Source organism: Papilio machaon, chromosome Z, assembly GCF_912999745.1.
Source record: "Papilio machaon chromosome Z, ilPapMach1.1, whole genome shotgun sequence".
In the NCBI taxonomy this organism is placed as follows: Eukaryota; Metazoa; Arthropoda; class Insecta; order Lepidoptera; family Papilionidae; genus Papilio; species Papilio machaon.
In genome coordinates, this window is record NC_060016.1 from 3,040,484 (window position 1) to 3,053,523 (window position 13,040).

Sequence of the window (13,040 nt, forward strand, 5' to 3'; positions counted from 1 at the left end):
AGTGTACAAATATATGTCATCCGCTATTCTGTAATGACGGCCATCTTGCATTTTTCACAAAGCTTTGTATTCTACTAATAACGCACTGTCATTTGATACCCATCTTAGAGTAGTTAAACAAAAATATGTCATCCGCTATTCTTCTTTGGTTACTACGTTAATTTTACTATTGGTATAATTTCATTATGACACTGAAAGCATTAAAATTGCCAACACTTATAATAGGTTAACGATTTAATGTAAATCTTATGATTCCAGTCTTTTGGTGATGAACTCGAACGGCCAGATGACCCAAGTCACGAACTTACAAGACAAACAACCGATAACAAAGAATCTGCAGCAACAAGCTATAATGCAACAAGCCATGCAGGTCACCATTGTAATTTTGAATATTTATATGAAAAAAATATCCCATTGGACCGATAGATCTCTGCACCTATCGGCCCAATGGGATATTTTTTCGTGACTAACCGACGCCAGTCTTTTTATTGTATGTATGTATAGTTATGTTGAATTATTATTCGTAAATGAAATTAAAAAGATTATTTATAATTACAATTAACTATATAAAAAGGTTATGTTATTATGACATTTTATCATTAAATTTTTGGTTATTGGGTATACCTTATTTCAATCCAAGCCCTTAACCATAGACAAATTATACGCTAAAACTCGTAAATTCCTGATAAGACACTTTATTCACATAACTATATAACAATAACTTTCCTTCACATAAATATAAACAAATATTACTACATTTTATCGTAAAATATTTATTAAAAAACGATATAACTATACATTAAAGGCTCTGTAGGTGTAATCAGACTATAACTTAAAATTAGCGTTTAATATATATGATTCAATAAGACTTTTACAACTAACTGTACACGTTTTAATTAAAATTGGACTAATTCCTATTCGTCTACATTCCACTATACGAATTCCCATTCGTCTACATTCCACTATACGACTGCCCATTCGTCTACATTCCACTATACGACTGCCCATTCGTCTACATTCCACTATACGACTGCCCATTCGTCTACATTCCACTATACGACTGCCCATTCGTCTACATTCCACTATACGACTGCCCATTCGTCTACATTCCACTATACGACTGCCCATTCGTCTACATTCCACTATACGACTGCCCATTCGTCTACATTCCACTTTACGACTGCCCATTCGTCTACATTCCACTATACGACTGCCCATTCGTCTACATTCCACTATACGACTGCCCATTCGTCTACATTCCACTATACGACTGCCCATTCGTCTACATTCCACTATACGACTGCCCATTCGTCTACATTCCACTATACGACTGCCCATTCGTCTACATTCCACTATACGACTGCCCATTCGTCTACATTCCACTATACGACTGCCCATTCGTCTACATTCCACTATACGACTGCCCATTCGTATACATTCCACTACCGATGAAATATCACGGGTACACAGAAGATAGGCGTAAAGTGGAAGCAATTCCACGTTTCGTCTGATGAGTTTACGTGCCGGAGGCCTAATTTTAATCCTCTTTCTCGTCCCACCCCTTATTATGAAAGGATGGGGACGTGATGTGGATTTGGCGCGTAGGAAGGAGAAATATCCTCTTTCTGTTCATCATTTCATTGTACGAATAAGTGAAATTATGCCACATAAATTCACATTCGTCCGATTCTAATTGAAATATACGGGCCGTAACAGCTATATAAAAGCATATTAATATCACTATTCAAATCGAATGCGAGGACATGTGTTTTTACCAGATATTTTCAGTAGGTTTAGGGAAAAATAAAATTCGCACAGGATGTATTTTAATATCTCTTTCGAAATACTCTACAGCAGCAACAACAACAACAACAGCAACAGCTGATGCAACAACAACAGCAGCAAACTCAACAGATGGTCCAACATTATCAGCAAGGTACAATATCTGTAACTTCTACAACCTAAGCTAATTTCTGAAAATAAGTACTTACATATGAAATTGGCCGTTGTCACACTGGCCGTCATACTAAAATTATAAATGCCAAAGTTTAGATAGTTTGTTTGAAGATATGTCCTAAACGGATCTTAATAAAATTTGGCACATGTAGAACATAATCTGGAAGAACACATAGGCTACTTATAATTTTTTTTATAATTCCGCGCGGACAGAGTCGTGGGCTACAGCCAGTTCTTAATAAAAGTGGAAAAATTTAATGAAAAAATAGTATATTTATAAGAAAGAAAAAGAAATAGAAGAAGAATAAAGAGGAAAATATTTGATAAGGTGCTAACTGACCGACATCATTCTCTGTTGCAGCAATGACACTGAACATGCCACAAGGCACACTCCCAGTGGGTTCAGTTGCTCAGACATTACCTATGACTGGATTACCTCAGATATCAATGGTGCCACAAATACATCCGGTTAGTAAATGACAACCTTTACCATAGCCATGGGATTCCGCTGATGTAACATGCATACAAAAACATATATTATATCCCTCATTCTCTGTTTTAAAAACGGAAATAACACATTTTGTATGAATGGTAATGGCAATGGAAACCTATGGTAAGTCAAAAAAGCTCTCATTTTCTTTGAAATATCTGATATAACGGTTATTTCAAAGATGTTGAAGTTTATTAGAGTACAATATAAATGTTACCATTGTTTTGTTGTTACCATCAACCATTAAATGCTTTGATTGTATAGCTTGGTGGTATGAATCAATCGGGAAACATTGTGAACCAGCTTAATACAAATCAAAATACCCAGAACACACCAATCGCTCAGGTCCAAACATTACAGCAATCACAGGTAAAAGCCAATTTTTTTTAAACACTGATCTTAATAATACAATAAATTTAAACACTTAAATTGATAAAATAAAAGTTACAACTCTGATTATTATGCACATTAATTTTTTGAGGGCTTTAGGTCGACCACATGCTGCACAGTGTCTCCCATCCTGCAACCATTTATGTCATATCTATAACAGTGTTCTAGATAGCAGCTTGTTCAATGTTCCGGACCCCCAAATTTCATTTCTCCTATATCATCTTTCTTGCATGCTAAGTAACTCACACTGAGTTCAATATTAATAAATGTTATTTTTAAATCATCACAGATCACATTTGTAGTACATAAAAGTTTCAGTAACTAAAATATAAATAAACTTTAACAATTATGAAGTTGTCATTACCAATTTCTATGAAGTAGTGAGGTTATTGTTTTTTTTTAAAACTTATGTAGACGCTGGTAGGGGGAAGCTTAGTCCAAACTTCAGTGGGGATGACAGTACAGCCCCAGGGAAGTCTCACCCATACCACTCCCATGCAAACGGTGAGTTCCCAACTGCAACAATAAACTATACAGAAAATTCTACATACACTTTAAATTAGGGTAGGTTTCAACCTGCACCGTACATATGAGATTATGATGAGAGATTCGAAATTAAGTACTGTGTCGTCTCTTATATACTTGTAATGACTAATGAAGACGACGAAAGTTTGTATTTCTAAATTAGAAAAGCACTTACCGGAAAAAAACATTCAGAATGTCTCTCAAAATAATTATAAGTATTTTGCCACTTCTCTTGGAATTTCAATCAAAATTCCTGTACAATGCACTACCTATATTTTAAAAACAGTAGTTTTAATTTTTTTTGAGTTGATTTTGTTGTTTTCGCCGTTACTTCACAGTATCATAGACTATAAAAATAACAACTAACAACGCGTGACCATAGATTAAGTATTGGTGTGACCATTAGTAAAAGATCATAATATTATTTTTTGAAGAAATATGTAATGGCATGAAAATACAATATAATATTAGAATATAAATAAATCTTTAATGATGATCCATTGGCAGCCAGCAATCTTGGAAGCAACTCCTGTGTCTACCACGCCTCTAGTTCAGGTCTTTTAAGATATGATAATGCATGAGATAGCGGTCCGCGGTAGTGATCTGTTGCTTATCCATTGCTTCATCGCTTCTATTTACATGTAACACGTAAAACACGTTACGACCCGTAAAATGTCAATATGTTAATATTATCTATGCAAAAAATTTATTACATTGTCATTTTAAATTTGACCTGCATAAATAAATAGAAGACGATAGCAGCTTATAAGTTAGAAATTCCAATTGAAATCTAATAGGCTTCTACTTAGAGGTCAAGTCATACAGTTACAGGAGGTTTTAGTCAGGAGCCTTTTAATATCGCCATTTCGCATTTAATTTTTTTAATAAACAATTAGTGTTACATAATCACATTTTCTCAACTTCCAATGATCAAATTGTGAAAAAAAATGCATGCTTATAATTACTTAACATATTAGGTAGTTATTATTAGCTAAATAACTATAAACTTGATAATGTATTTAAACAAAACAGACATTTTTAGACCTACGTGAAGTATCAATTTATGTACGAATTATTATAAAAAGGTATCTGCAAGTAGCCAGCCGTCGCCTCAAATGACTCTACAAACTCAAAGCGGCATGAGCCTGGCTACAACGCCGGTGCAAGGTTCAGTGGCGCCCGTGCAGTCCCAGACCTCGCTACTCACACATGTTAAGAATGAAGAAGATAAATCTCAACCGCTCGGCCAGGTTTGTACCTCCTACTTGTTTATCCAATATCAAATTATCACGATAGAATTAAAAAATCGCAGTGTGCCGTTCTATTGTTTCTAGCTAGCTGAACCCGGCACCACTAATTGCTATTCACAATGACAGTCAAAATAACATCTTTATAATTAAAATTTAAATCAGAATTTCATAATATATTCTATTCTCGATGAGCCTAAATTAAATTAGTGTACACCTGGGTCCGAAAATGTATGGATGCATTATCCCTTTGTATATAATAACATAAATAAATTGCAAATATGTTTACACTTTATATTTTAATAAATGCATTTTTACGAAAGAAAATATTATTACTTTTTGAATTAAATGACATTCATATTTGATTGCCTCTTATAACTAATTTTTAGCAATGGTCACCCAGAATTGTGTACTCTGATCTTCAGTGTTGCCAACGTAGGTGATTTGTCGCCAATTAGGCGAATCGGGGGACAAGAAATATCTTGTAGAACGATATAAATCAATACTACTACCACGCAGCTACCCATGGTGATCGCCATTGCTAAAATTCTTACAAATATGATTGAAAGAAACTAACCAAACTATTATCATAACTTTGGTTGGTTAGTTTACATGCTGGTAGAAAAATTTACGTGTGTAAACTAGAATCAACACAGTGGTTACGGGTGATGTTAACGGCAAAAGTCTTCTGGATGATTTAATTTTATTACTGCTGGCAGAGAATCAGCTATTCAAATTCTGTTCCTATTAAAAATTTTGATTACCCGAATGAGAAGAGGGTAATTTTTTCACGTAAATGTAAATTTGTTTTTATATATGTATGTTTGTAAGTTAGTTTGTGACAGCCAAGAGCCTAAACGACTGAACTGATTTGAATGTAGGTTGTCATTCAATTCCTCTTCTTACCCGAAGTGTCATATATTATATCGGCACACAAATAAAATTTTAAATTAGTGAAAAATAAGTTTGAATCTTACTCATAACTTTTTTACATTGCTTTTTCATTTTACGTAATTTTCTAGCTTATTGTAAAATGAGGAAGTGTTTTAATATAGATCCTACCACTACGATTCTTTTTTTTTTTTAATAAGGTTAGGTTATTTTAATTCTTAATAATTCCATGAATTTAGTACTAAGGCATGACTATTAATAGTTTTTAGCGTTTGGACTGTTTTTTAGGCTACCATTAATACGGCTATATTAGACTTTATAAGCTGTAGGAAATTGTGATATATTAGTAGTTGTTGGCAACACTGCTGATTTTTGGCGTTGGTCTCTCGGTTTTTTAAGTTCGCTTACCGTCTGTTCCCGCCTGTTAGACTTAGAAGTCGCCTGTAGTATCTTACTGCTTTTAAAAAACGTATTTAGTTATCGTTAGAATTTTTATATACGTGCTAGATCGAGCTTACAGTGAAAAATGGCGATTAAAGAAGCTGTCTATAAAGTAGTAAATATTTCTTACAAACAATACGTAAGTAGATTTCTTATTCTTTTATTAAGTTTTTTTTGCATAAAAATCTTACTTTAATTTTAATTTATAATTAAAAGAGTTAATGTTAAATTTAAAACTATGCTTAATGGTTTTAATATTCATTTTCTAAAACGTTTTAGCATAGTAAAAGTATCGTATGTTAAGTAAGGTATTTGAAAAAAAAAATTCGAAATACCCTACTTAACATACATATTTTCTCAGATTAAAGAGCATGTGATTAATAATACAATAATTTTAAAGTCTTTACTGTTGTATATATTTGTATAGTCTTTCAATTATATACATGTGATATAATTAGAAAAGTTAAACTTGATGGTGATACCATTACTGGTGGTTTTCTTTTTAACAAATGCTATATTGAATAGGCATATGTGATATAGTGATAATTATGACTTTGTGTTGCACCACGTCATTTAGAAATTATAATTCTAAATATTTTTGTACATTAAAATTATTTCCATATACAGTGGAAAGTGTTTGCTTGCCTCAAGTTCGTGCCAATCAGCTTGTTGACTTCAAAAGTAAGAGTTGGTGACATGTTTTTATGTTGTTGTTTGTGATACAATGATTTTATTTTAAAAAAATTATTGTTATCTAAGTAAAAAAAAAAGTAATTAAACTTGATGCAAAAAAAATAAAGATGTTATTGCTTTTGTCAACTCTTTAAATGTTTGCTTCATTTACCTTTGTTTTTTTTATTTTAAACATATGGATGATTATTGTGTTCTCCTGTATTTTAGTATTATTTTTTCACTTGGTTAATTAATAAAATTATATGACTGCATAGATTTTTACAGATATAATAAAATACTGTCTATATTACCTCGGACGCTACTTATAACTTTAGTTTTATTTTTTAATTTATAAACTATAATTTAATTTGATTTTCTTGCTCATTTGCTATTTCTATATTTTAAATTATATATTACACGATAATTAGACTTTAAAAAGAGTTTGATCCAAGGATATGTTCTAGGAAATACAAACATATGCCGTTTTACAATATATTTAGTATTTCAATGACACACAACATAACCCAAGATATTGGTACTTTTTTTTTATTTTTTATGTTTAATGTCTTGTAGTTTTTGGAAATGTATGTTTGTTGGTTCGCCATGTTATTGATGTTAAGCTTTAATATTAATAATTGAAAGTTTACAGGTTATCTTTATCTTAAAAGGAATAAATATAAATTTGGTCACATTTTTGGATTTATATCAAAATAAACATTCTGTTAATTAATTTTATAACTTTAAATTTTCTAGTATGTGATGAGAAAATCTGTAATAAGTATTTTCTATAAGTTTAACAGTTTCCAATGCTGCACCAAAAGGTATTTGGTAACTTATTATTATTAGACTATTAAGTAAAGAGTATTGAATAAGTCTGCTTTGTACTATAAGGTAATAAACTGATTCTGTGTCTTAATAGAGTATAAGTGCATGATCGACTGAATATTAATTATTTCTCATAATTGTCAATCTTTGTTAATTTTTTAAAACTTCCCCTCTAGTATGTGGTTGGGGATGACAACGGAGAGCCTGTACCGCCGACAGCCATCTCCATAAGCTCTGAATATGTGGCCGCTGGAGATGTTCCTGCTCCTTCCATGCCAACTATTGATGCAACAAATGACTCCACTGCATTGAATAACTTCTTCTCAGCTGGTACCTATATCTAGATTTTAATTAACTTCAGATTGCTTCTGAAAGGTATGTTGTAATTACAAAACTTTATATTTTTTAGGTTTAAATTCGACTTCAGAATCGAAATCGACTTTCCAAACCACAAGTGAACCGGCCTCATCAAATGCTTCTTCTGTTGTGTCTAACGCCAACATTCCAAGCACTTCTAAAGTAAAGAACCTTCAGGGAACAACTCCGGTAAAGATTGTGACTTTTCTATATTTACAACATTATACAGAAGTCATTTAATGTCGTAATTTAATAGCAATTGTAAAAAGTAATTCAAACTAATTAATTAAATTGCCTATAAAATGAAATTGTAATTTTTTTTTTGTTTTATTTGAAGACAGAAAGTCCTGATTAATTGTTTGTATTTCTTTACTGAAGGTAAGCTCAGCTGGCCCTGCATATTCAACATCTTCGTCTGTGCACAATGCGGTGAACACACAACAGAACTCAAATGCTTTGTTCAAGAGTCCCCAATGCACACGGCACATTGCATCGCCAGCTGGACATGGTGAGTGCTAAAATACAAATTAACATGTTTTGCACAGTCTCTTGGTGGTCTCAGTCATAAGTGTAACTAAATTACTGTGCATACTAGCGCCTCTTATGACTGTCAAAAATGCCATGATATTGTTTTCGACTTGTCTGTCCTCTCATGTCTTGTGATTTTCTTTTCTAACTAGGTTTTACATTTTTTCTGACAAAATTAAACCCTAACATAACTCTGGAATTTCATATTAACAGCGCATTGATAGATAATTAATTTGCTATGATCAAACATAACTTCAAATACTTTATCGTTTTGTCAAAACAAGACAACATGATGTCAAATTCCTTTGAGAACTTAAGATAGCGCTTTCGATATCATGTTTTAAACATTACGTATTCTTTCATAATGATCGCTTTTTTTACTTTTATTTACAACCACCATAAAACATAATTTTATTTTACAAAACACCTTTGCGGTCGTCCATTAATTTATGAAAATTATTAAACCCTCTTGTGATTATGTGGTGAGGTTATATACACTTCCCCCGCACCCAAAATCAAGTGTATCTTTTTGTACAGTATAGTAAATTTAAATATTCAAAATAATGTTTATAATAAAGATATAATTAATTTGTGATTAAATTAATTTGTTTTATTAATTGTTGAATATATTCGGATTTTTACATTTTCTTAATTAATCAGAAAATTAATACACGTGAAATATTATCCCATTCGTTGTGATTTGTTCTGAACCATTACTAGATTAATGGACGATCCGTTTTTACACAATACATTTTTTATTAAACTTTATTTATTAATCTTTCATGTCCACACTAACCAACTTTTTTTAATGCTTTCTTACATAAATCTGTAAATAGAGAACGTTTTATACTTGTTTTAATACTTTTTAAAATCGTTATGCAAATAATTTCGGTGTTCACTGCGACGTGCCGGTTGAACGGTGCGCTATATCTATTTTTCTCGAGCTAAATTATTTATAAAGTTTTTCAAAACAACCTGTATCACGCTAAACCCATATTTAAAATTTAAAATTTCCCGATTGCAACATGATTGTTTTGTTTTTCATAAAGCATATATATTATTCATGTGCCTTGCCTTGTGCAATGTATTAAGGTGTGATGTTTGTGCTGCAATGCAGTGGCGTTTTTTTTACACGTCTAATGATACTGAACAAAATTAGTGGTTGCAATGATTGAAATCATGCAGTTGCGCCGAAATCATCGGAGTAAAATTCAAAACGAACTAACTACGCCACCCAATAAGGAAGGAACTACTAAGGAAATATTGTACCGTTTAAAAGTTTTGAAACGTTGTGTTGATTACTATTATTGATTACTATTGAAATTGGATAATTTTTTAAGTTACAGTTCACTTTTTGAAAATATATATTTAAATACATATATGTGTTTAAGTGTAATTTATAAAAACAAATTGGAGTTTATAGTTTTGTCGAAAATTAATAATTCCTATCCTACTTTTCTTGTCTTCATACTACTAAAATATCGCAACGACTTCTGCTTTCTTCGAACCCTCCTTCAACATAAAATTTTATTTTAGAAAAAATAATTATTTGTGTCATTGTTGTTTTTTTCTAGTGATCTTCTTAAAGGGAATCGATGAGTATTTTTTTTTTGTATTGATCCGATGAGGTGTGGATGTGGTCTAAATATGGTACAGTATTCAAATTGGATTTGTTTTTTTAGATAAGGGATTGCCAAAGGCTATGGTAAAGCCTAATATTCTGACGCATGTCATCGAAGGCTACGTAATTCAGGAAGCGGGAGAACCATTTGCAGTAAGTTTATTGTTTAAAATAATGGAAGGGACTTAAGTTTCCTGAACTTATATAGAAGTCTGATTAGGAGTGATTGCGTATGTTTTCAAATAGTTTGTTTACGCTTTTTAACCAATTTATATCTTAAATTTGTAGGTGAACCGGCCTTTCCGTGAATGGACAGCTACAGGTGACAGGGAACACGACAAAACTCGTAATAATAAAAGATCGTCGCCTACTGAGCCGGACCAATGTAGTAAGTATAAAGATGAAATTTTTCTATCTACTTATTCTATAATGTTAATTATAAGTTAATTTATAAAAGTTTAAACTGATGTTTTTCACGTTTGTTGAAGACAAGAAAAGTTTGATCTGTTAGATTTGTATATTAAAATGTAACATCAACTATTTTGTTTTTGCAGTAAAATACTGTATGGTAGGGATTAATATAATATTGTATAAAATAAATGCCCTCCAAGCAAAAACCCGTTGAAACAAAGGTTCAGGATTAGGAAATACCGGTCTGGTTATTACTTTATATATAACACACATATACACACTCACACGTGTTATGTTTTCTTATATCTTGGCGGCTTATAACTTTTTGTGAGTTGCGCAGTACATATTGTAGGTGTAGCGAGATGTGGAAGAGGATACTGCGCAACGCGACACCACCGATCACCTTGAGCCTCCAAGATATTTAAAAAGACATATCATGCAATTCAACTTAAACGTTTTTCATCATTTTTTATTTTATTTTATCATCCTACCATTTCACCTAGCTGTTATCTCATATTAGTTTATGAGAAATAACCAATTCCACATGTTTACTACCGTCCCAGACAATCTAAGGTTAACTTTTTTTAAATTTCAATTTAAGTCTTACTATACCTTGTCTGTTGAATTGATTAGTTTGACAATCTATAAAGAATTGAATTAATTTTGTATGGAGACAAATGTCGTATTTAATGGACGCGTATCATAGTGCCGGAACATACGCAAGTAACGAACAATATCAAAAATCGATATTGTATTAAAAATAAATGTAGCAATTGATATTTTTAAATAAATAAATACTTTTAAAACGATTTAAATAAATAAATATCTTTTTTATTATTTCTATGTATTTCAACAAATTGATATTTGGTTTGAAATCTTTTTTAATTTGATGAATGAAAATTATTTTTAGGTATTTCAACAAATTGATTTTTGGTTTGAATTATTTTTTAATTTTGATGAATGAAAATTATTTTTATGTATTTCAACAAATTGCTTTTTTGTTTGAATTATTTTTTAATTTTGATGAATGAAAATTATTTTTATGTATTTCAACAAATTGATATTTGATTTGAATTTTTATATTTAATTTTGATGAATGAAAGTGTAATGTGAAGAAACGATATCATTGACTCCAATTCTATAATAATCATCGAAATTCGATAAAATTTATAACCAATTTCAGCCAATCCATAATTTTAAAACGGACAAGGAAAAGCTATTTAGTTAATTTAAGATAAATTATTAAGTGTATAATAAATATTAAATACAATAACATTTGAATTTAAGAGTTATGAAGTTAAAGTGAATGCTCAATTATAAAGAATATGATCATAACAAGTGCGATAAAATTAATCAGATGTAAGAGTTTTGTTACAGAATTATCTTTAATTGTTATTATTTGAATTATGTGAAAATTAACATCACATTTAATGCATAGTCAGATTATTGTACTAAGTTTATTATTATTTTTATTTTAGGCAAGAAGCAGAAGACTGAGACTACTGGAACCAATAATGGTACAGCTGCGGCTGCTGTAGCTAATGAAGTTGCCGAACCAAAACCCGGCCCTTCGAAGGCGACTGACGAACCACCTGCTGCAGAAGTCGCGGAACCTGCAGAAATTGCTCCGCCTGCCAGGGTTGTTAATGCCAACAAATGGACGGTAAGTGCTTTTATAAAAACAAAACTAGTTTCAAGTTTAGGGTATATATTAGTAAAATTATAAATGCGAATGTTTAGATGGATGGATGGATGTTTGTTAGAAGGCTATTGGATCAACAGGTCTTGCTGAAATTTGTCATAGATGTGGAATGTAGTGTGGAAAAATACATAGGCTACTAATAAAGTTTTTTATATTCTATTTAGTCAGTTTGTTATTGTATAAATTTTACTATAATGTCTTTTTTTAAAGGAAATCAATGTTATATCTATATATATAAAAGAAAGTCGTGTTTTAGTTACACTATTTATAACTCAAGATCGGTCGAACTGATTTAGCTGAAAATTGACGGGGAGGTAGCTTAGAACTAGGAGACGGACATAGGAACTTTTTATCTTTTGTGCATTTTTTTCCGCGCGGACGAAGTCGCGGTTAAAAGCTAGTATAAACTATACATATTAGATGTTTTTATACTAGCTACTGTATATATTAGATGTTTTTATAAAAGTGTTGATAGTTTACACTAAAGTAAATGTTGTATTAAATTTATCGCAGGTTGCTGAAGTATACGAATTTATCCGGAAAATACCTGGATGCGCTGGGTACGCTAACGAGTTCTTGGCCCAGGAAGTTGATGGTGAGGCTCTGCTCCTAATCAAGGCTGAGCATCTTGTAATGGCACTGTCCATCAAGTTGGGACCAGCACTTAAGATTGTTGCCTGCATTGATGCTCTGCGCCCGGAGAATGAACAAAATTCTAATGAGTCCGAATGAGGTAAGTCAATTTGATTAACATTAAATTATAATTGAATTAATTGTTATTTTACTTTGGTATAAATAAGAATGTAATAAATTTTTGATTTGGTTCTCCTCAAAATGTCAAATATTGAAGCAAAATAATTTAAATCTATTTCACTCTAAACTGTGTGATTTTTTTTTTCGAATGAAATAATTATTTTTTATTATTATTATATTTGTTATTGATAACATGTATTTTTTTCTTTTCAGAATTAATTTTTAAAATTA

The 13,040-nt window shown here is 31.3% G+C and overlaps 1 protein-coding gene across 11 annotated transcripts in view; it reads left to right on the forward strand.

The window, feature by feature from the left end:
- LOC106719751 (polyhomeotic-proximal chromatin protein) overlaps positions 1 to 13,040 on the forward strand; it is a 63,005-nt gene extending 49,965 nt beyond the window's left edge. For 9 of the 11 annotated variants that reach the window (XM_045686251.1, XM_045686254.1, XM_045686247.1 and 6 more), the window contains 15 exons: positions 259 to 370; positions 1,855 to 1,936; positions 2,318 to 2,424; positions 2,711 to 2,815; positions 3,251 to 3,340; positions 3,869 to 3,916; positions 4,447 to 4,611; positions 7,614 to 7,767; positions 7,847 to 7,983; positions 8,173 to 8,302; positions 10,005 to 10,096; positions 10,232 to 10,331; positions 11,833 to 12,017; positions 12,570 to 12,789; positions 13,023 to 13,040. In XM_045686251.1, coding sequence (XP_045542207.1) covers positions 259 to 370; positions 1,855 to 1,936; positions 2,318 to 2,424; positions 2,711 to 2,815; positions 3,251 to 3,340; positions 3,869 to 3,916; positions 4,447 to 4,611; positions 7,614 to 7,767; positions 7,847 to 7,983; positions 8,173 to 8,302; positions 10,005 to 10,096; positions 10,232 to 10,331; positions 11,833 to 12,017; positions 12,570 to 12,788 — 1,726 coding nt within the window. In that variant the 3' untranslated portion in view covers position 12,789; positions 13,023 to 13,040. The remainder of the gene's footprint in view (positions 1 to 258; positions 371 to 1,854; positions 1,937 to 2,317; positions 2,425 to 2,710; positions 2,816 to 3,250; positions 3,341 to 3,868; positions 3,917 to 4,446; positions 4,612 to 7,613; positions 7,768 to 7,846; positions 7,984 to 8,172; positions 8,303 to 10,004; positions 10,097 to 10,231; positions 10,332 to 11,832; positions 12,018 to 12,569; positions 12,790 to 13,022) is intronic. The other 2 variants (XM_045686246.1, XM_045686255.1) reach the window with 1 other exon arrangement.